This window comes from Chlamydotis macqueenii, chromosome 3 (assembly GCF_036417535.1).
Source record: "Chlamydotis macqueenii isolate bChlMac1 chromosome 3, bChlMac1.mat, whole genome shotgun sequence".
In the NCBI taxonomy this organism is placed as follows: Eukaryota; Metazoa; Chordata; class Aves; order Otidiformes; family Otididae; genus Chlamydotis; species Chlamydotis macqueenii.
The window spans coordinates 65,928,630-65,952,056 of record NC_141558.1 but is presented as its reverse complement, the minus strand read 5'-3'; the positions used below and the strand labels follow the sequence as shown (position 1 = coordinate 65,952,056).

Below are 23,427 nucleotides of genomic sequence, written 5' to 3'. Positions count from 1 at the left end.
TTAAAGTGAGGAGATGCCAGCCTTGCTCTACTCCAAACAAGGGGAGACAGGAAAAGCTTGAGAGGAAGAATAGCATCAGGACAGGGAAAGAGCTCATGTTTGCCTTTCCCTGCTCTCACTTGGAGTTGGGATCTGTCTACACTGTTCCTCACAGTCAGGTGACAGGATTTGGAGCTTAGCTCAAGTTGACACCACGGAATCAGCACAAGGATCTGTATTTAGGGTTTTCATATACTGGGTTTGGTCCATTCCAATCTGAAATGCCCCAGTGGTGGTACTTACCTTTTGAAAGCTCTCCTGATGCTGTGTTACAGTTAGGAAGACCCTCTTGATGCTCGTGTTATGATTTTCCTTTCTTAACTTCATTTCCTGAGCTGTAGGTGTTTTGGAAGCACCGAGTTACCTGATAGCCACATTAGGAAGTATTTGCAGTGCAGCCACTGGACGTGTACAGTAAGCCTGTGACACCCTAGGCCTGCAATGTCTTCTATGCCCTGTAACGTAGGAAGGAGGTGGGAATTGCCTTTGCAGTATAGCCTTTGCAATACATACCTTGTTTGTGGAGGCAGACTTGATTCTGAGAGAGGCAGGTGGAACAAGGGTGTCTCACCCTGTTTTGTCTTTTCAGTATGGTAGCCCCTGTGTTTGCCAGGATACATATCACTGGTGCTTGCTGCTGATGGCTTTTCTGGCACATTTCTTTAAATGGGAACATGGTCTTATTTCCTGCTGGGTGCCTGGATGGCTTTAAGGGTCATTCATTCATAGTAAGAGTTTGGAAATGCCTTTGTCATGGGCTTTTGGAGCTGTATAGCACCATGCCTGCTTCTCTTTTGGCTCAATTCTCTCAGTTCATTGCCACTTGAGTTCAACCTGGGCTGCCCAGCAATGTGTAGATTCTGTGCACTCATTGTTTTGACTCTCTGCCTGCTGCTCAGTCGCACTTGTTATGCATTTACAGTCTATTCTTGTGATGGCTTGCAGTTGGGAACAATCAGTTATTTCAGACTTCAGTACAAAATAATTACACATTCATTTCTAATTCTACGAGTAGCTCTAGGTAGCCTGGTACTGCTATCACTTGGCATAATGGTTCACTGGCCTATTGCCACAGCTGCCAAGCTTCTCTCAAGCCACTGATACGTAATAGAGTCTGGGAGGGTTTGATGCTACTCTCTTCTTGCCTACTCTGAAGCTGAAGGAAGATGCTTACAGCACGATCTGTACTGCTCCAGGTGCTGGCCTACTCCTGTGTGTACAGCTACTACAACCAGGACACTGAGAGCATGGATATTGTGGAACAGCAGACTGAGAGCCTAGAGCTGCACACTAATGCTCTTCAGATCCTTCTGGGTAAGTCCTACAGTCTCTCCAAGGTAGCATTGCCAGCTGTCTGGTTCAAAGGGTGGCAGCTTTCTAGTGGGGCACCAGCACCCAGCTTGTCTCTCTCACGTCTCCCAGCCCATTTTTCTTTCTTGATACCATTTCTGGGAAATCCACTGAAGTAGTTTGGCTGCTGGTGGAGACTGATGCGGTAAGGAGCAACATGTTCCTTTCTGAAAGAGGAATGTGTGTGCACAGGAGACCCAAGTATTTGTGACTGGCTTCATAATCAGAGCCAAGGGACTTGGTCTTTGCTTAAAAGTGGGGAAATCAGTGTGACTTTGTTGGCTTTGAATTGCAGAGGAAACCCTGCTGCAGTACCAGGACCTGGCCTCTTCTCTTCAGCTCCTGAAAGCAGAGCATTTCAGTGCTGGTTTGGAGTTGGTACACCAGATCAAGGAGCGTCTCTTTGCAATTCTCTGGCACTCCACGCAGGTGAAGTCCACAAGCCTGTTATTGGCTTGTCTTGCTCTGGTCTAGTTTGATCTTGGGCAAACCTAGAAAGGGGCTTGATCAGCTGAGGGGATAGACTCTCAGTGCTGTGGGTATGTAGGGAAGAGGTTTGCAGCACAAAATACACCCCAGATCACATTGTCTTTCTCTTCTGGCTGTTCTTCCATGCTAGCAGGATTTCCATGTTGGGCTCCAGCCTTTGGCAGATCCTGGTCAGAGAAAGGTGAAACTCTCAAATGTGCCTACTTCAGCCCCTGCCTGTATAGGGTGAGTTTTCTTAGCGGGATAACAAGGAAAGATGGGTGAGCGCAGACAAAAAGCAGGTGACCAGAGTTTCCTCTTGTGCTCGCTGATATACAAAAGAGTTAATAACAGGTACTGATTGCTTGCATCCTGCCTTGCGGTTTGAGATAACAATGTAACCTGTGGTCAAGAAAGCTCCATCACTGGCAGACCCAGTTATGGAAGTTGCTCTCCCTGGACACTTTTGGGTTTCTGTGAAGAGTCACACTTGTTATTCAGGTGTGTCAGAGATCTAGGAGGTGTCTAAATGAGAGAAGCAAGAAGAACCTACATGGGGGGAGATAGAAGGGTCTGACACTTATTTTAAGAAGGGAATGGAGAAGAGATGACACAGCGGTAAAATTGTGTGTTGAGAGGTGAAATGGATGGTTTGTTGTTTCCATATGCTAGAGTACTGAGCTGGCAGGTGTTAAGTATGATTGGAAGGTGATGAGTTCAAAACAAAGTCCATTCCTGTATGACATGTTGTTTAAACCAAGAAACACAACTGGTCTCTGCTATGCCACTGTGACCAGTTCCCTATGACAGCTGCTGTGTTTCCAGGAGCTGAAAAGGGTGCTGAGTGTTGCAAGAAAGAATGACAACTGAGTGAAGAGAGATTCTGTTTCAGAGCAGGGTTTCTGGTCTCCTTGAAATTAAGCTGAGACACCAGAGCTTGTGGCAGACTGCAGCTTGTTGGCCCAGTCACAGGGGGCTCTCTGACACAGCTCTATGCTGCACGCATGGATAAGGCCATTTAATCACCTTCTCCTAGGTGCACCTGCATGGCTGCTGTGTCCCTGAGACATGGCTTTGGATGAGGTGATGGTAGAAGGGGGGACAAGGATGGTGAGGGGCTGGGTTGTGGTTGCTGCTCACAGCTGGGGCTCTGCTCTGATGGTCTCCTCCTCAATAGGCCAAAACGTACTGTCTTGTGTGACTCCCCCAACGCTGATGAAGGTGGCAAAGATGCTGAAGATGAGGAGTATGAACCGCAGTGGCAGGAAGACTATGATGATGATGACGACCTTGATGAAGACAACTTTCTGTTCGATGATGAGTCGGATAACCTTGATTGTGACTCCTACTTTGATGATGATGATGCCTATGACTAGAAGTGGACTGTCACCCAGCCTGGATCTCTGCCTCTACTCTGTCTCATTAGTGTCTTTCCTCAAAGACAGTGAGGAGCTCTCAGGCAGGACAAGAGACATTTCCTTCGGGGGCTACTTTCTCATTGACTCCCTTTTGATATGCAGAAACATTCCTCCGGGACAGATGGGCTGTGTTACTGCGGCCACCTCTCAAAAAGACATCTTGCCTTTCTCCCTTGTCTCCATTTCTGCCCATAGGTATCCCATTGAGTTAGAAAGTCATAGTCCAGCTGCAGAGTGAGGACTGCTTGCCACCTGTTAAAGGATGGTTCAGTGTCCTTGGGTGTGCTGTCCCCAAGGACTGGACACAGGTGGGTGTTGCATGTCTCCTAGCATGGCACTGTCAATCCAGCTGTGTCTAGGAATGCTGTAAAGCGATGTGTTTACACACAAGTCAAAGCCTCCCATCTGGAGCTGGTGGGATTCCCTCCAGAGCCACAGATGGATGTGGTTCAGCGCATTCCTCTAGTTGAGGGGGACAGCTTTTTTGCTGTTTGTTGGAGTTGTCTTTTCTGCTATGAAGCAGGATGGGCTGCTGTGAGCAGCACAAGTTTGCAAGACTGTTTTCAAGTGTATAAATGTATGCACGCGCACACACACACATATGTGATATATATATATATATATGCGCAGAGGTTGTTCAGATAATACTTTATCTTTGCAAAAAAAAGAAAACCCTGATGAACAAGGGTTGAGAAAAGTTCTGTTTAAAAAAGAAACAGTTTTCTTCTAGCACAAGCCTCTTTGTTGTCTATGGGGAACATGGGTGTGAAAGGAGAGCAGGACATTCTTGAGTGAGGAGGATGTGAGCTGGATGTGCTCGTCGCAGCAGTTATTTGTGAAATTGGTGTGGGTTTGGGATCCTCACCTAGGCCATGCAATCTGCCCTGCAAAGTGGCTGTTCCTTCCTGGGCAATTCATGGAAGAGTAAGAGGTATTGGGGAGGGATGGAAGAGAGGGCAGGGGATGAAACCACACAGAGTGATGGGGCTGGTGTTTCTGGGAGCAGGTGCAAAACTGAATGCCTGCATGTTCACAAAGGTGGTCTCATCTGGTGCCCAGCAGAAGGCAGATGTGGGACTGCAGTCGGAGCTTGAGGGGTGATTTGAAGATTTGTGGGATTGTTTTGAAGATCATCTGGGAGGGATGTGGGGTTGTTACGGCACGCTGGACAGGGGACAACTGCCAGGGGCAGAATAAGGAGAAAGGACTGATTTTTCCACTGTCCCCCTACCCCCTTGCTCCTAGTCCTGCATGGGGTTCAATCTCCTGGCTCAACCCCAGAGTCTATCATGGTGGAAATCCCAGCCTTGCTCTCCCTGTGTGGCAAATGAGTTCCCTGCCCCGCAACCAGAAAGTGACACCTCTCTGGGCCCTATCCTCAGGGCCCCTAGAGAGAAGGATGTGGTGGGGATGCCCAGACAGCCTCATCTTCCCCATTGTGACCAGTCCTTGCAGGAACAGCTTGAATTACCCAGGTTGTTGGGGGACAGAGCAGAACATCCTAGATTCCTGAGTTGCTCAGGTGGAGGCTCGTGCCTGGAGTTCGTCATCCACTGTCTCCTGGATGCCTGCTTACAACCCCAAAAGTCAGAAGGATCATGAAGTCCTGCTTTCATGAACAGTGTTTGTACTGAAAAATCAAGGTCGAGCCTTAATCTTCTGCTGTGTGGGAGGTTTCTGTCCTCCCTGAGCTCACCTTAGGACACCTGTGTCACGGTTTGACAGGTGTACTGCCCCAAGTCAAATGCCCAACCTGACACTATCCCTGGAGCAGGTCATGCCAGGCACTTGGCATCAGAAGTGAGAGCCCTTTGGGGCTCACCCCTCAACATACCTCACTGGGTAAGTGGAAAAAATTATCAGTAGTATTTCACTGGCAACCGGACTGAGTCCTGAGTTGCACAACTGCGGGGCGTCCCATTTATTCTACACCTCTGATGTCTCTTCACAGTGCCAGACTGGAGTCATGCTCAAGTCTTCTTTCCCTGTTGATTCCACCAAGCCTGTTCCCTTGGCTGTGGTTTCGCTGGACAGTAAGTAGGGATAGTGGGAATCTCATTCATCCATTCATGCACATCGCTAACTGGATGATGAGGCATTTGGCTTTTTATTGACCCCACATAAATGACACATTCCTTTTACAGGCTCAGTAAGGTGCCTGTCCACCCAAGTAAAGCTGGATGATTGTGTTGTCAGATAAGATTATGCGGCATCATTACCAAGTTCCCTTTTATTCCCTACCTACTATCCGTTCTACCTCCATTGCTTCTGACGAGCATCTATTTCCCTACTTCATGACAACCCCTATGTAATTTATTTACAGTCAAATGAGTTTGAAGATAATCTGCAAAGATATGTGCAATATCTATGGATGTGCTAACTGCCCACTTCCTCCCTTCTCTTACCTTCCTTCCTTCTCCTTCCCTTATTTCCCTCTGTCTTCACTGCACTTCCTGCTTTCTTCCTTTTTTCCTTCTTTCTTTCCTTTATTCCTTCCTTCATTTCTTTCTACTTTCCTTCTTACTTCCTCCTTTCTTTATTGCCCTCTGTCCTCACTTTACATACTTACATACTTCAATTCCCGTTTTCCTGCCCTTCTGCCTTCTTGACTTTCTCCTTTCTTCTTTTCCTCCTTGCCCACTTCCCTCCCTTCCTGACTTTTTTCCTTAATCAGTCTTCTTTCTTCTCTCACTACTTTCCTTAATACCTCATTCCTTCCTTTCTTCCCTGATCCTTATTGCCTGCCTGCCTGCTCTCCTTCATTCCTTCTCTCCAACTTACCTTCTTTCTGTTACCTTTCTTCCTTCCTTTCATTCCATCCATCTTCCCTTTGCCTTTCCCTTGCCTTCCCCTTCCCTTTACCTTTCTGCTTTCCTTTCCTTCCCCCTTTCTCCCTTCCTTATTTCCCTTTGTCCTCAAACAAATTCTTTCCCTTTCCTCCCTCCCTTCCTTTCCTCCAGTGTTTCCCTCCTCCTTTCCTTCCCCATTATTTTCCAGTTTTCCCTTTCCCCTTTCTACCCCACTCCTTCCCCTGGTGTGGGGCTGCAGCCCTGAGGGTTCATGCGTCCGGGTGCTGGCAGCTAGGGAGGCTGACATCTAGGGCTCCACTGCAGATCTGTGCCCATCTACTTGGGGGGCTGGCAGCATACGTATGTCTATATGTATTTCCCACTAACAGCTCTTCATCTTGATCACCCAACGAGAGAAACAGGATGAGGCCACTGGTGCTGCTTGGTTTTGTGTGAGTGGAGTGTTTCTGCCTGCGTTGCTCTGTGTGGCTGGCCACGTATTATCTATACTCATGTTTCACACTGGTCTGTGTGCCTACGTGGAATAGGTGCTTAGCCTCACTACTGGTTGGACTTGAGGGTGTGGAGCTGTTCTGGTTTTGTTAGTGAGGGGGGGCCTAAGGTGGTAGCTTCTGTGGGAAACTGCTAGAAGTCGCTCCCCTTTGTTCAGTGGACTCGGCCGGGCCTAGGGCGGACCCGCTGCTGGCCAAGGCCGAGCCGATTGGTAGCAGAATGTCCCGTGATAACGCCTCTGCGATAACGTATTTAAGTAGGGGAAAACAGGAAAAAAAGGAGGAGAAGATGTGAAGCAGCTGAGTCGGGGGCAGAGAGGGGGAGGCGCGAGCCTCATGGGCCTTGCAGGCCTCACCCTCTGGCCTCCTGCCGGGCAGCCGACTGGGCCCAACTCGGCCCGGCCTGGCTGCAAGAAGTGGAGAGGAGATGAGAAGTGAATAAGATGTAAAAAGGATCCTGAGAGACGTCTGCCAGCCTGTTGTGAGGAACGGCTGCAGACGCCAAGGTCAGTTCAGAAGGAGGGGGAGGAGTAATACGGCTTCTGGCCAAGATTCCTCTGCAACTCGTGGTGATGACCATGGTGGAGCAGGTTGTCCCCCTGCAGCCCATGGAGGTCCACGGAGGGGCAGAGATCCACCTGCAGCCCGTGGAGGACCCCATGCCGGAGCAGGTGGAGGCCTGAAGGAGGCTGTGGCCTGTGGAGGGCCCGCTGGGACAGCCGTTCTGGAGGGACTGCACCCATGGAAGAGATGACCCACGCCGGAGCAGTTTCACGAAGGACTGTGGCCCGTGGGAGGGACCCCACACTGGAGTAGAGGAGGAATGCGAGGAGTTCTTCCCCCGACGATGATACAGCGGCGTAAAACAACGCGTGATGAACTGACCGCGACCCCCATTCCCTTTTCCCCCCCCGTGCCGCTCGGGAGGGGAAGGTAGTAGAGATAATGTTAAGCCCGGGAAGAGGGAGGGGTGGGGGGAGGTTATCTTGTTCCCTGTCTCATTCTCCTGCTAATTTTAGAAATAAATGAATAGTTTTCCCCAAGTCGAGTCTGTTTTGCCCGTGACGGTAACTTTAAGGATTTCTCCCCGTCCTTATCTCAAACCTTGAGCTGTTTTTCTTATATCATCTCCTCCTATTCTCTCGGAGGGTGGGGGGAGCAAGAGACAGACTGCGTAGTCTGGTCCTGATCAGGGCTGAACTACGACAGGAGCTGCAGCAGCCTCATCTCTGTTGGGCTGTCAGACTTTGTTTCACCTAACACACAGAAGGCAGGGGCAAAGGCAGACTACCCATGAGGTTTTCAAAAACACACGTGTAGGCAGGGAGTTATGAAAGTCAAAGCTCACTTCTCACTGGCAAGATTTGCCCTCAGGCCTCCCACGTCCCCAAGCCTCCTAGCAGTCAGGAGGCTTGAGGATCTGGGAGGACCTGGGTCAGGAGCAAAGCAGTGCACAGAAGACAGAATTAGCGACCGCTCAAGTCCATTAGGCACCCATAAGTCGATGGTTCCAGATGGGATGCATCCAAGAGTACCGAATGAGGTGGCAGATGCCATGAGGCCACTCTTCATTATCCTTAAAAGGTCCTGGTGATCAAGGGATGCTCCCAGTGACTGGAAAAAGGCAGATGGTATATCCATTGTCAAAAAGGACAATCCAGGAAACAAGAGGCCAGCCAGCCTCACCTCAGTCCTTGGGAAAGATACGGAACTGCACATTGGCTGCACCAACTTGCCAACTCCTCTGACAACACTGTAAGATTGACAGTTCATCAAGAAGATATTGAGAATTAATTTAGAAAGTTGTGGATTGCTCCGGGAGGAAGGGAAGAGAAAGTTTGACAAATTTCGGACCCAAAAGCAGTCATGGTGATTCCAGAAGCAGTTTGTGGTGACACCCAAATGTCATCTTTCTGAGACCTAGTGCCTGGAGGAGGAAGAATTTTTGCCATTGCTAAGCAGCCCAGAGCCTGGAGAGGGGTGCTAAGCAGCCCAGAGCCTGGAGAGGGGGGCACCTCCCCCCTCTCTCCATCCCCCTCGGGCTGTAGCAGTTTCCCGCGGGAAGCGCCATAACGGCCGCCCGACCACGCCGCAACCGCCCCGCCAGGCGCATGCGCGGCGCGCTCCCCATGCCCGTTGCCCTGGAGACGGCTGCCCGCGCCTCACAGCTCCCTCCCCGAGCGCCCCCCGCCTGCTGCGGGCCAGCCCGGGCCCCGCCATGCTGCCCGCCCGCCAGACGGAGGTGGCGGCGGCGATGGCCCCCGCCGCCCCCTACAGCTACAGCAGCCGGCCCCGCGCCCTGCCCGCCCGCCCTAAGTACCGAGCGCCGCCGGACGCCGCCGAGCCGTGAGTGCCGCGGGCCGCGCCCCGCCCCCCCCGCCCCCCCCATCCCGAGCGGGCACCGCCGCCCCTCCTGCGCTCCTTCTCCCTCAGCCCCGCTCCCTCGCCGCCCTTCTCCGGGGGAGGGGAATCCTTCGGGGGAACCGGCACCTCCGCCCTGTCAGAGCCCGCCTGGTTTCTCGAGGCGTTAGCAACCGCGGCTGCCTGTGCTTGGTGTTGCAGAGAGTGGGAACCCCCCCGCTACGCCAACCTGATGTACGACAGGAGAGTGGTGCGCGGCAACACCTACGCCCTGCAGCTCCCGCCCGTGGTAGGCTTCTTGTGGAGATCGTCCGGCAGCTTGCTTGAAAAGGAACAGCTACGGCAGGAAAACTCTTCCTCCTTAAATCATTTGCACTACTGAAGCTGTCGTTTTACTTACAATGTTTCACACAGTCACAAGCTTTCTGGTTCAACTAGCGCTCCACTGCCTTCAGCCGTTCCTTAAAGCACTTAGTTTCCCTTGAACTTCTCCAGTTCTGCTTTTATTTTATTTCCCATGAAGTACTTGATTATTTTTCCCCCCACTGCATCACCTGTCACCATATGCATCCACAGGTCTTCTCAGTGACAACAGCAGCTCTTGAGAAATTTAAGTCTTGGGGTAGACTTTGCCTTTACCCTGCTAAAGAAGCAGAACTAGATGGTCCAGCTCTATGCAAAAGCAGCTTCTGTAGAGGCAAAAGTATTTTCTTTGGCCTGACACAGTAGTGAATGTTTTAGTGATACTTTATTTTCAGGGAATATTTCAATGTCAATACTTTGGTCACGCAAGAGTTTAAAACAGTCTATATTCTTAAAAGCTACCCTGTGGAAATAACTTTGTGTTGTTCACTAGCTGTTTCTTAGGGTGAATTTCACATCTGGTTCTGTTTAAGCAGTTTGAAAGTGATGTTAATTTCAATCCACAAATATGGTACTGAATATAAAAGTTAATATGGGTTTCTTTTGCTTCATCAGCAATAAAGAACCTACAACTTTTATCTTGCAAACAGTTCTGTTGCTAATATGATAACTGGATTTAAGTCCCCTTGACCTTCTCAAAGCTTTACCTAGAAACTCTCACTTGTTGCCAAAAACATACCATTTTTATATACTTTATCTTGCAAAGCAAAGTTCTGTATACAGTGTCCACTTCCAAACAGCAACTGATTGCTCTTAGTGTGAGATGCCATCAGTCTGTGCCTGGAGGCAGTCAGCATACCTTACTAGTTTCATGCCCTACAGTCTTTAAGGTGACTGAAAATTTAGGGTCAGCACTCAGAAAAGTAAATCCAAAATGCTAGATTTGTAGCATTAAAATCAAGCAACCATCTTCCTTTTTCTGTTGAGAGAAATCAGTATCATTTCCAAGTACAAAGGTGTTCTGTTTTGTGGGGTTTTTTTCTTTTTCATCCCTGCTCAGAGTACTCAACCCAGTCCCCTGGAGATTCAAAGGCAAAGAGAAGCACGGAAAAGAGCACTGGCTAGAAAGCGTGCAAAAGAGCAAGCGCAGCCAAGAACACCTGAGCCTGTGGAAGGCAGAGAGCATGTTCAGGTGCAGACAGGTAAAAGGCTGAATTAAAAAAAAAATAATCTGAAAACAAAAACCTGCTGATTTATAGTCACTTAGTAAATTGATGATGCAGTTGGTAGAATCACATAGGGTTAAGGTTAGAATCCTAGAATTCTAGAATCAGAGGTTCTCTAATCCTTTCCATTATAACCCGTTATTTTCAGTTGTATTTAATAAACTTGGCATTAATTAGTGACATTTTCCCAGAGGCTCTGTTTTTCAGTTTTCAGTGTACCTTCTTGAGCACCAGCCAAGACTTCTTTATTTATGCTTTCCTTTTTCAGTAGCATCAGAGAAGTTTGGTATACGCTTAAAACTGAGAATTTTAAAAATTTTGCTTCAGAGTGCAGTCATATGGAAGAATAAAACTACTCTTAAAAAATGGGGGACACAAACACCCTAATTTAGAATAGGAAACTACCCTCTTTGTGGGAGAACAATTTTATTGGTAGGAAAACAATTTTATTTGGCAGTGGGGTAATTGTGAGGTAAGCATAATGTATTGCTGTACCCTCTGAAAATAATTTCAGATTGCATTGACTTACAAACCGGGAAAACATTTGTGTTACATGCTAATCAGACATGGTCTTTGGCTTCTGAATGTTCCTCCTGCCCCGTCCCTGCTGAACCTCCTGCACCACCTCCAATGCACACAGTGGCTTTTCACCATTCAAATACTGCTGGACGCAGAAGGAGGCTATCTAGTGTGGAAGCTTGGTCTCATATCCTTCCCACTGACTAGTGCAGATAATTTTAAGTACTCCACAGCCCTTATTATCTGAGCCAGGCTATTTATCTCTGCAGCAGGGGACAGACAGTTACAACTCAAATCAAGCCCATGTTGTTATAGATGTGTGGTTACCTCAAAGCCACTTGTGGTAGGGCCAGAAGTAGAATATGATTCCTTAAACCTGGCAGATCCAGTGTCCTGGTTTGCCACAGACAACGGAGAAAAATGTCTGTTTTCAATAGTACTTGTTACTAGATAGGCAGTCATGATCCCTTTTTGAAATTGTCCTATCCTGTTGACTGTACCAAGAATTGTTTATTCTGCAAGGTAGGCTGAAATGGTTTAGACTCTGACTTTTGAAACATACTAACTGAAATGCCCTTTTAGGAAGTGCACCAGGTGGTACAGAGAATGTGGCGTCACATCGCCTATGCAGAAAACAGATCATGTTTTAAGTTGAGGTGTCTTTTGTTTTTTTAACTTTTCAGAAGATATTTTATTGCTCTCCTTGGCTATAATTCACCCTGTAGAGTCATCCAAAATAGTTCAGAGTTAAAAGAAAAATAATCGAACTTACAGCATTCATTGTGCTTTTATTTCTAGAAATGTATTTGGAAGAGATTAGTGACCGCATAATCGAGGTTGATATAGAATGTCAAACGGATGCATTTTTGGACAGACCACCCACTCCACTCTTCGTGCCAGCCAAAACGGGAAAAGATGTGGCCACGCAAATAGAAGAAGGAGAGGTATGAAGCAAAGTCAGGTCCTCAAGTGCTGTCAAAACATGGCTCCCATACGAAGCACATTTCTCATGCAAAATTGAGGCAGAAACAGAAAAGAACTTATCCTCACAGAACATGCAAAAAAAAAAAAAGAAAGAAAAAAAATCCCCAATATCTGCAGGGAGGTTAAGTGCAAAATTAATGACAATGCTTCTCCATGTGCACTGGTTCTGCTGCTTTCAGCTAAGAACTACAGTGCTGCAAAATGCTCTCCCGTGTAGAAATGGTGTCCAGCCTGAGAAGGGGTTGGGAACCCAGAGGTGAGCAGAAATAGGGTCCAGGTGAGTGCTCTGCTTCTCCCTGGCAGCCCCCACAGTGGCTGTGGTAGGGTGTGTGCTGTCCCACTCCAGCCCACTCATGGCTTAGCCCCCAGTTGCATTCATGCTTCTTGCCTTAACTGACACTGCCCCCCTACCTGCACTTCTCAGCCCTGCCTTCAGCACAAGGGCTTTGTTCATCCTCCTTTTCTCCTTGCCAAGATGCTAAGAGTGATTGTCATCAAGGGTCATTTATCTCTGTTTCCCTGACTCTCATCCTCAGTTGTTTGAATTTGACGTTGAAGTCAAGCCAATCCTGGAAGTCTTGATTGGGAAAACAGTTGAGCAGGCTTTGCTGGAAGTCATGGAAGAAGAAGAGCTGGCCCATCTGTGGGCACATCAGCGTGCCTATGCAGAGCTGCGTAATGCAGAGCTTGCTGAATTACAGCGCCTGGAAGAGGAGGAAAGGCGACGCCAAGAGGAGAAGGTAGGATGTCCCAAGAGCAGAACGGGCCTACCTGAACGCTTGTCAGAAGAGAGAAAACTGTTTCCAGTATGGAAAGACAAGCTGTGAAATAAGCTGGATGTGGCCAAAAGGGTATTGTCAAGTTTGATATTCCTCAAAGCATTTTGGTGCCATAGAACTGCACTTTGCCATTTGCTCTCGTGCACTAGCACCATGCTGTTGTGTTTAGTTGGAGCAGTCATCCTCCGGTGACATGGTGTACTCGGACACGCGATCGAGCAGCCAAACCCAGCAGTACTCTTTGTACCCGGTGCTGCGGTTACTCAAGCCTTTTCATTATAATAATGGCTAAATAATAGTGACAGAGCTTGAAAGTAAGAGAGGCATCTCCTAGTCTTTCACACTCAATGCATGCACCTACTGTATGTGCACACATACCTCTCAGGACCTCCAAGTATTAAGCTATATTAGTACTATCTAGTAAATAGAAAGGGCAAGTCTTAATTCCTTGCTGTTCATCAGCCTTATATATTTGGGAGTTTTTCCCATGTTTTCCTGGGCCAGTTTGAGTTTTAATCTTTAATTACATCAAATAGGATATAAAATTGGAAAGATGAAAAGTTCAGGAAATCCTGACCCAACTTCATCTCATTCCAAGGCCAACAATTAGTTTTCTCTGCAATAATAAAGCAGAGAGTCATGAGATAAATGCATACTAATTTATCAGAGCAGGGTTTCATTTGGCCAGTTACAAGGACCTTCTTTTACAGACCAGTCAAAATCAGACAAGGTATACCAAAGGAATGTGTTTCCCTCTAGTCCTCATGGATTTTAGCACTTCATAGCTCGAGTACAAGTTTGCTTTCAAGCACTTGTTCACATGAGAAGTTTTTTGTGAGAGTCAGAGGCCAGAAATATCACTACTCTTGATTATCTTTCCTATTTATGACTCTCACACTGTGATCATTCTTCAAAGCCTAGATCAAAGGAGAGCTTTACATGCAATATTGTCTTGACAGGAGCGTCGCAGACTTGAACACTTGCAAATGCTGCAGAAACAGAAAGAGACAGCAGAGAAAATTGCAGCTCGGGCATTTGCTCAGTGTTACCTGGCTGATCTCATTCCCTCCGTCTTCAACAATCTAAATGAGAGTGGGTTTTTTTACGACCCTATAGAAAGAGGTCTGTATTTTTTTTTGTTTAATATCTGAACTGAGTCATAGAAAGGTCAAAACAACCATAAAGCATAACTTATGGTCCTATGGTTTGGAATAATGTCCCACGACTTTATTCATTTACATCTGTATGTCATTCTGAATCTTTGTTCATGATGATCAGAGCAATGGAGAAATGAGTCAATTATAATTAGGCCCTGAAAATAATTTCCGAGTTGTACATCACTGCCTTCCATGCTTTTGGAATCAGCAGCATTCCTTATAGGCTACCTTGCTGCACCCCACCTCCCCAGGACCCACACAGGCACCCAGACCACAGCTTGGGAATGGGTATGCTCTCTCCAGAATGAGTCCTGGGGCAAATGCAGAAGCTGAGGGCATTTTGCTAACAGGGCAGGCTTTGGGACCGGGGCGTACAAAGAGCACAATCTGATAAATTGGTGGGAAAGCAAGAGCTCTTTAGTCAGAGGGAAAAAGTGCTTTCAGCAGACCAGAAGCCAGATGTCTGTGGAAAGCAAGGCAGGAAATGTTATTCTCCTGTCTTGTTTGGGATAGTTGTTTTCATCCCACTAGAACATTACTGTGTTTCTCATCTGTGCTAGCCCTTCAAGGGTGCCAAACCCTTTGAAAACCCCTGCGGTTGAGGGGACTCCAGTCTGGGTCCATGACAATGAGGAACCTCAGTAAAAGAGACAGGAGAGAAGAAACCAAACAACACCTGAAAGATTTCATCTGGCTCTTGCAAAGCAAGTGTCTTTTGGCAAGGATGCTCACTGCTGAATGATCGTAGTAAATGAAAACCAGCCCCAAGATCCTCTCGTTCAACCTTAATTAAAAGACATTTTCTCTTTCTTTCTTCCTTGCTGCTAAATGCTTCCAGATATTGAGACAGAATTCCTTCCATGGCTGATGACAGAAGTGGAAGAAACACTAGAGAGGAAAGTTCTGGGGAGGATAATGCTGGACTGTAAGTTACCAAATCCTGGAATGTAATTTAGGTGGCTTGATGTTCTTGATTGCTATTCCTCAGTCAGAACAAATACCACATTTACAGGGTCATTGTGAGTTAAGGTAGCAGGTGCCATTTCAGCAAGAACTCCAAGTACCCATGGATTTGGTGTTGTGTTTTGTTTTTTTTTACTACGTTAAACCATTTTTAGTGTTGGAAAATTACTACTACATACATCTAGGTGAGTGATTTTCAGCTGAAATAACAGAAATGTCAGTCATGCTGCACTGTCCTCATTCTGCTGCCTTTATACTGTTTGAGATGTGTGGATGCTGGGAGATGCAAGGCAGAAGCAGAATGACTACAGAACACCAATTATTTTCTCTGCTATAAAACTTTTATTTCTCACGTGTTACACAGCCACCATTGCTGTGCGGTTCTCTGTAGCGAGCCTGAATGTGCCCATGGGAACAGAAAAACCCATCCTGTCTACAACCGTGTGTATACCACAAAAGTCTCTTAACACATTTGTGTAAGCTCCCCGAGTATGGAGTAATATGTTCATCCTCTGTGAAAGGAGAAGAGAGGGATAATCGTAGGCCATGGTTGACTGAGAAGACAGGTGACCAACAGTTGTCATCAAAACCAGAGCTTACTCTCCTCAGCAGTCAGTAATCATGCCCTTGCTCTTGAAATAGATGAAAATACCAGTCTTCTTTTGGGCTAGATTCAAGCTAAGTTTTCAGGTTCTTTTATTAGTCAGCCTTCAGAGGCTGCAGCTGAAACACCTGAACAATCTGAACTCTGTCTTGTGTAGATGAAAATTATTTATCAAAATTATGATGAATGCATATCCACCATGGTGGTCCTGGAAACCCACTTTTGATACTTGCGCTATGTCTTTCATTCCTCTGGTTTTCCCCCTGCTGTGATTTTGGGTTTGAATTACAGTTGTGTTTGTTTCCTTTAGGTTTATTTTCAGTTTAAGCAGGATCCTTTGTTAGGGTATGATTTGGACAATTACAGCTGGTCTGTGAGGTATTTTATCCTGTGATATATATGCCAATATGTACACTCAAGGATCACCTCTTCATGTAGCTCCTCAGAAGGGAGGCAATTTTCTCTCCTTTTAAGAAAGAAGTATTGTATGTGACTACTGAACAGAAGTCCCAAGGAGAATGTTGCTGCAGGATAGACTATTGATGAGAACGTCTATCATATTCCTGCTGAATCTTTTTGTTTAATGTTTTAACCAATTATTGTGGTCTTGCACCAGTTCTGAGATACACAGAGCAGCTGGAGCAGGTCAGAAAGTCATACCAGCAGCCCCTGTTTGGATATTTACCCTCTGTATTTCCTGACTTACACCCAATCACCCACTGTTGTGTAAACATCATCTCTGCAAGAGGAACTGCAGAGTAGATTCTCCAAGTTTTACAGAGGCAGACACAGCCTCAGCTGAGATAGTTTGTGGGTTCTTCCTGCCCCTTATGCAGAAGCATAGGAAAAATCTCAAAGGATCCATTTTTCACCCATTTAAATGAAGACACTGCTTAAAGAATTTATTTTGTCACTGTCCAATAAAAGAGCTGTGAAGTACAAGGGAAGCACTCACAGTGTAAGGTGACTGTGTTTGTCCTCTCAGAGGCGACTTTTGTCCTCTCAGAGGCGACTTTTGCATTTACTTGCAAAAGTCAACCCATGAACAGACAATGAGGTTCTTTTTGGTACCTGTACATTGTCCTGTTTTCTGTGGTAAACCTCTCTTCCTTCATTGTTGGCCTCTATTTTTCATATTTAAATGATGTAAATCAGAGTGTTGATTTTTTGTTTGTTGTTGTATTCTTTGATTGGGAAGGGGTATAATGTTTACAAAAATTTACAAAGGCTAAACAGCAAAAATAATAAAGAATAGGTGCTTCAGAACTGCTTTTCAGAAAGATAAAATCTTTTGATGACTCCCCTAGTTCCAGCATTTCCCACTGCCAAAACCATCATGCTGCATGCAACCTGGCTAGTCCTTGCTCCTAGCAGGCTGACCCGCTCTGGAAGTGGGCAACTGTGAGGAAATCAACAAAACAATCCAGGTGAACCCGTTCAAATCTCTGCTTTCAGTGTCAGCTGCTCATTTGGCTGGAACTAGGCTACAGCAGCGAGGATGGCTATTCGCATTCAAATATTCTTTCACTTTCAGTGTTATTTTGGTTTTTTTTCATGGTTTAAGAAGTTATAGATCAGCAAGATAAAAAATAATCTCAAATTATAGGGCTTTTCCTCCATGTTTGTTAATGGTGGCTTCCTCTGTTTCAGCCTTGATTTGTACAGCGGTTGAAAAGCGGTTAGATGCCTTTGGCCACAAACCTCTGGCTGATCAGACAGAGGCACCCACTGAAGAGCCCAGGCCAACAGATGCAGCAGCCCAGATGGCCGGTGAGACGGATGCTGCTGGCAAGGAACAAGCAGGCAAGTCATCAAGTTATGTTAGTCTCTCCTTTCCTGACAAACTTGGATGGGCATCTGAGCAGGTAATAGAGCAAAGGCTGTAGTTCTGAAGCTCCTCAGGTTCCAACAGTTATCTACCCCTGGGAATTTCTGCCAGTGCAAATTCTGCATCAGCCTCCTGACTCTGGAAAAAGTCCCAACTTGTCCAGACTGCTTTGTGCTACCTCCTCTCTGCAGCTCAGAGATGCGTGCTAACCCAGCAGGCCAGATCCCAGCCTGAGAATGGGATGTGGAGAATGACACCTGAAAAACCAAATACTCGCTCCACATCTCACACCCTCAGAAGGGACGTTCAGACTTCTCACTGGATCACCTGTACATGTGGCTTCACAGGCAGAGCCTGCCTTCCCTCCATCCTGGGCTAGGACGTCCAGCTGTTGCTTACAGGGAAAAACTCCCTTGGAAGGTGTCAGGTCTTTACCTCTCTCTGCAGGTAGTTGAAAATCAGAAGTAATGAGATGTAACCACCAACAAATCCACTGGAGTCACATAGTACAGGCTGTAGACAGACACACCCGTGGATGCTTTTCAAAACTGGAATATTCCCCTGTAAAGTCCTTCTCTGTTTGCTAAGCTGACAGCAGTTCAACAAAGTGTGCTTGTTTTCTCATTTGTGATTGATTCTTCAAAGCATCCAGCCAAGTGTGTTACGTGTGTGAAATTAAGGGAGTCGGTGCTGACTACATCTGTCTAGAAGGTTCTAAGAATTTATTTTTCTGCATATGACTGGGATTGAAGGCTTGAAATTAAATTCTGGTATAGGCATTGAAGTCAGTGGGAGGTTTACCTCAGTTTCAGTAGGACCAGGATTTTGCATTGTTTGTTTTTTTTCCCCATGATAATGGAGACTCCTGTCATGACTTCACGTAAATCAAGCTCATTTTATCTAGAGAAACAAAAATACTTTGACATGATTCATGAGAATTGTAAATGTTTCAGCTCATTTCGGGAGCACTGTATGTCAGTTTTAAGGATTCCTCGTTACTGAATGATTGTTTTGTCATATATTTACAGGAGACTTAGGATAATCTGGAGGATTGCCACGGATTGTTCCTGGAAAGATTAAAACAAATTCTGACTTGAATATTTGGTTTGAAACGTTACAACGGAAGGGTGATCACATAGAATATTTTCATTTTTGTCACTTGTCATTTTTTGCTAAAAAATATACTTGAATTGTTGAATGATGCTATTTAAATAGGTTGTGGTATTACTATGTATTCTCTAATTGTTATAAAAAATAATTACTTGTATGTCCTGCGTTTTTACATCATTAGAATGCAGAGCTACAACTCAAGCAATGTGTATTGTGGTAGAGTTTGCTGTAAGAGGTTCTCTTTTATAGGGCCATACAGCCGTGAAGCTTTCTACTGCCCTGGCAGTTTTCCATGAGTAGCCCTGCGCTTGAATTCAGCCGCAGCCATGGGCAGGCAGGGGATCCCTCGCATCCTGTTGGTCACTGGAGAAGCAGAAAAGCATGAGCAACAGTAAGGAGGGGAAGAGGGGTATGGGGTGATAGCATAGCTGTCAGCTGTTTGGGGTGATGCCAGCAGCCATGCAGGCCTTGTGACCCGCAGGCGGCTCCAGCCGAAGCCTGGGTGCGAGGACCACATAGCCCATGCCACCCTCCCAGAGGGACCCCTCCTGATGCCCTTCCCCTCCAAATCCCCTTTCTTGCTCTGTATCCCCAGCAGCAGCTGTCCCCAGCAGGCAGGTGTGGCAGCGGGGTGACCAGCTCTGCACCCACAGTGGCTCAGGGGAGGTCCAGGGGTTTGCAGCTCCTGCTCTGTGCTCAGACCCACAGCAGCATCCCTCGAGTGTGTGTGTGTGGGTGCAGGGGGCAGCAGAGAGGGGGCAGAGGGAGCTGGCACTGCAGGCAGCACAGGCCACAGCAATCCGGCTGTGGAGATGTGTAGAAAGACCCTGTCACCTGCTGTACATTGCACATCTTGCACTAGTGACACCTGTCTGGGCTTCCCTCCTCTGATAAACCCCAAAGGCATCAACCGTTTGCAGAATCTCCTCAAACCATGAGGAGCTAATACGTAGGGTCACCCAACATCGTCCACCCTAAGGTCACAGAATCACTGAATGGTTTGGATTGGAAGGGACCTTTAAAGGTCCCACCTGGAGTACTGCATCCAGCTCTGGAGCCCCCAGCATAAGAAGGACATGGACCTGTTGGAGTGGGTCCAGAGGAGGCCACAAAGATGATCAGAGGGCTGGAGCACAGGCTGAGAGAGTTGGGGCTGTTCAGCGTGGAGAAGAGAAGGCTCCAAGGAGACCTTATAGGAGCCTTCCAGTGCCTAAAGGGGGCTTACAAGAAAACTGGAGAGGCACTTCTGACAAGGGCATGTAGTGACAGGACAAGGGGTAATGACATTAAACTGGAAGAGGGTAGATTTAGATTAGAGAAAAGGAACACATTCTTTACTGTGAGGGTGGAACAGGTTGCCCAGGGAAGCTGTGGATGCCCCATCCCTGGAAGCGTTCAGGGCCAGGCTGGATGGGGCTTTGAGCGACCTAGTCTAGTAGAAGGTGTCCCTGCCCAGGGCAGGGGCATTGGAGCTCAACGATCTTTAAGGTCCCTTCCAACTCACGCCCTTCTCTGATTCTGTGGTTCTATGATGTGCACACACTCCCTTCCTGTGCCCCTGGGCCTGCCAGGCTGCAAGTCTGCAACGAAACCCCAAGACAACGATGCAAAATCGGCATCTGTGCAGGGAGTTTTTCATGCTGTGAGGTGCCTTCCTTGGAAGTAATTAACTGCCGCCAGCGCAGGTGAGGGGGTTTGCGTGGGTCCTTCCAATGACGGACAACCCCCCCACGGCCGCAGCGGTCGGAAAGCCGCGGGCCGGGATACTCACCCTTCGTTTTTTAACAAGTTTCCCGGCAGCGTCCTTGCACAGCGAGCCCTCGGGCACCGGCGGCGGGGCTGCAGCCCGCCTCCGCGCTCCCCTTAGCTCGGCCCTGCCCGGCCGCCCCGCCGGAGCGGAGCTTCGAGGAGGGAACGGAACGGGACGCGGCCCGTCCGCCAGTGGGCCCGGCCCTCCTCCGCCCCGCCCGCCGCCGCCCCGCCGCCAGGCGTCTCCCCGGGGCCGAGCACCGTTGCGGGGACGGGAGGAGTCGCCGCCGCCGCCGCGCTCCCCGGCCCGGCGCTGGGGGAGCGGGCGGCGCCAGCGGAGCTTGGGCCATGAGGTGAGCAGGGCCGCGGCGCGCCGGGGGCGGCAGGTGAGCGGGGACGGCGTGCGGGGGCCGGGCCGGGGGCTCTCCGCCGTCCCGCAGCGGTGCCGGGCCGCTCGCGGGAGCCGGGGGCGCGCTCCGGGCTGGCGGGGCGCTGAGGACCGGGGGCCGCGGCGCCGAGCAGCGGGGGGGCGAGCCGGGCGGGCCGCCCGCCGCCGCAGGAAAGCGAATTGCGCCACATGTGTCCGCCCTCAGGAGGAGACTTCTGAGCGAGGTGTTTATTTACTTTTCCCTTCTCTCCCTCAACTTTTCCCAAGCCCCAGCCGCCCCGCGGGCCCTCCCGCCTGTCCGCCCGCTGAGCCTGGCCCCAGGGCGGGCTACCGCACCCGGCCCCGCTCCAGCGCCTCTCGCCGCCGGGCACAGAAAGGCCTCAGCACCGGGGGCTAAGGGAGGGCCACATCTCTCCATCGTTCTTCCGTGCCTCTCTTCAGCCCCACGGCACTCGCGGGGCTTTCGCAGAGCGTGTGGCGGCGGACGGCACCTTGAAGGCGTTGGGTGCTGGGCCCCTCTGGCTTCAAACGCGGGTCGTGGCCCGGGGGGTTTGTTCCCGCCTGCGGAACCGTCCGCGGGCCCAGACATCCACCCGCCGCGCACAAGCGGGTCTCGACGCCTGCATCAAAATCTCCACTGACAGCAGCGGCTGCAGCAGCTCTACGTTGGTTTTTCGTCCCTCTTCTGCAGGGTGACAGCCTGCTGTGGTGGAGTCTTGAGCTGTCGTTGACTTCTGCGGGAGACGGGACTTTTTTTTTTTTTTTTTTTTTTTTTCTGTGAGGAAGAGAGGTTTACCACATTATATGGTTAACTTTTTTTCTTAAATATCTAACTTTGTTGAAATGTGACTTTTAGTTTTTTTTTTTTTTATTTCCTCATCAAAGGTCTGCGTCCCATAGCCAAATGACAGTTTGTTTTCTTAGAAAGGTGAATTCGGGACAGCCGGACTCTTCTCCGAGGGCTGTTGCTTTCCCTGTGTGACTTGAGCATTACAAGTGTGTTCCTCCTTACAAAGGAGGGCTAATAAGGCTGACTGCTTTTGTAGATGATGTTTGAAGTAGTTGATGAAGAGCACAAAGTAGTAGCTGTCTTTAAAATGTGAGTTTAAAGACAATCTCCCCCCACCGATAGTTTTAACTTATGAAGGACTGTATAGGGCAAAATCCAAGCTGTGTTTTTGGGTGTGTGATATATCTACATACATATTTGTGTGTAGCCACTTGGTTCAACATACAGGATTGTTCATATCACCTTGATGATGAGAGTCTTCCTGAATAAATACAAGTAGTATATATGTTGTCTTCCTAAGAAGTGGTAGGAGAGGATGTGCTTGGCTTCATTGCTAGAAGATTAGCAAATCCAGCTCTGACAGAACGAGGAGGGAAAAGGTTCCCAATCTGAGCACTCACATCTCTCTATTTTGCAGCTGTAAAATTAACATCAGCATGTGCAACATGATTTTTGGTTGTCCCAGTGCTTAGCAGGAAATCTGACTGCTTAAGTCTGAGATATCTCATCATGTGCAGCAGCACAAAGTGTCAAGTGGTCCTGTCTTGACTTGGCAACTTCTGCTGCAAGACAAGATCCTCTTTTTCTCTTGTGAGGTCTGCAGTACTCCACTGACCCCTCATGTGCAGCACCTCTGTGGTGCTCTGACCTTCACTGAGGAGAAATAGAGATGCTGCCATTGGGAATTCCTCTTCACCGGTCTGAGAAGAGGGGCTAAGGAAACTTTAATAGATATGGCATTTATTGATTATTGCTGTGCATGCTAATACAAATGGCGCTTTATGCTTTGCTAACTAGCTATTGTAAAAACTACCCGAGGGGGGGGAAGTCTTGCATTCCCCAACCGAGGGGTCTTGCTTTGTGCTTTGAACTCTTTATCTGAAGTGAGAAGTCCTGCACCTCCCGCACAAGGACAGTCCTGATAAGAACCAAGGGGCCTCCTGCGAGAAGTCCTGCACCTCCCGCAGAAGGACAGTCCTGATAAGAACCAAGGGGCCTCCTTCAGGAGCCAGCTAAAACTGGCCAAATGACCTCTTGCAACTAATTGTAATACCTAAATGACCTCTTGGAACTAATTGTAATACCTAAATGACCTCTTGGAACTAATTTTAATACGGAGCGGGGACAGCTCACGCATATGTATAGGCGTGTTTCTTTAACTTCATGTATATGTAACACTTGGTCATATAAAATTCAAAGTGAATTGCCACGCCAGGCGCGCACGATTTTGGCGGGACTACCCCCCGTGCTGCCCGGCGCCGAATAAACATACCTACTTTACAATCTTACAGATTGTAGAGTCTGCTTTCTGCACGTCAGGTCCTTCATGTCCCTGTTGTTGGTTTGGAGAAGCAGCGCACGGAGCACCACTCCACCTCTGTGCATGGGGAATGGTCATACTGTACAATACAAAATGGTGCTGTGCCGGGCAGGTGGCTCTGGGTGGAACAAGGGTAGTTCTGCTAAACAGTGACAGGATCAGTGACACATTGTGTGATTATTATTTGATATTGTGTGTGTTTGCTGCTGTGGTGCTGCTATACATGTGGTATATTTTCCACCATTAGTGTGAACTTAACTTTCTCTGCATTGTAAGTCAAAGCAGTCAAAATCTAATTTGCAAACCTAATGCAAGCTGATGTAGATCCTGGAGTAGTATAATTACATAGCAGGCTGATTGCCACCTTATTTTGAATTGTTGAGTGCTCTCAAGGTGTGTGTCTGATGTTTAAACAGAACTCGATTGTTCTGATCATGCAGATGCTGCAATTGATAATAGGATTATTTGCCTAAGAAGTAGAGGATGGGAT

At 48.0% G+C, this 23,427-nt stretch overlaps 3 protein-coding genes across 4 annotated transcripts in view; all 3 read left to right on the top strand.

Annotated features, from left to right (window-relative positions):
• The window catches only part of LOC104481382 (cullin-9), a 31,648-nt gene extending 27,644 nt beyond the window's left edge, over positions 1-4,004 (top strand). Inside the window, exons 39-42 of the mRNA XM_086743714.1 lie at positions 1,236-1,353; positions 1,685-1,818; positions 2,009-2,103; positions 3,035-4,004. Of these exons, the coding sequence (XP_086599840.1) occupies positions 1,236-1,353; positions 1,685-1,818; positions 2,009-2,103; positions 3,035-3,233 (546 nt within the window). The 3' untranslated portion in view covers positions 3,234-4,004. The remainder of the gene's footprint in view (positions 1-1,235; positions 1,354-1,684; positions 1,819-2,008; positions 2,104-3,034) is intronic.
• Positions 4,005-8,790: 4,786 nt separating this feature from the next.
• Positions 8,791-18,627, top strand: RSPH3 (radial spoke head 3). The gene is made up of 9 exons (XM_010122863.2): positions 8,791-8,922; positions 9,139-9,226; positions 10,361-10,502; positions 11,844-11,989; positions 12,566-12,769; positions 13,768-13,930; positions 14,804-14,890; positions 17,183-17,335; positions 18,389-18,627. Exons 1-9 carry the CDS (start codon positions 8,795-8,797, stop codon positions 18,400-18,402), a joined length of 1,125 nt encoding a protein of 374 aa, XP_010121165.2. The 5' UTR covers positions 8,791-8,794; the 3' UTR covers positions 18,403-18,627.
• Positions 18,628-20,453: 1,826 nt separating this feature from the next.
• PLAGL1 (PLAG1 like zinc finger 1) overlaps positions 20,454-23,427 on the top strand; it is a 51,656-nt gene continuing 48,682 nt past the window's right edge. Inside the window, exon 1 of one of the 2 annotated variants that reach the window (XM_086745288.1) lies at positions 20,454-20,572. The gene's annotated coding sequence lies outside the window, so the exon portion shown is untranslated. The remainder of the gene's footprint in view (positions 20,573-23,427) is intronic. The other variant, XM_086745289.1, reaches the window with a different exon arrangement.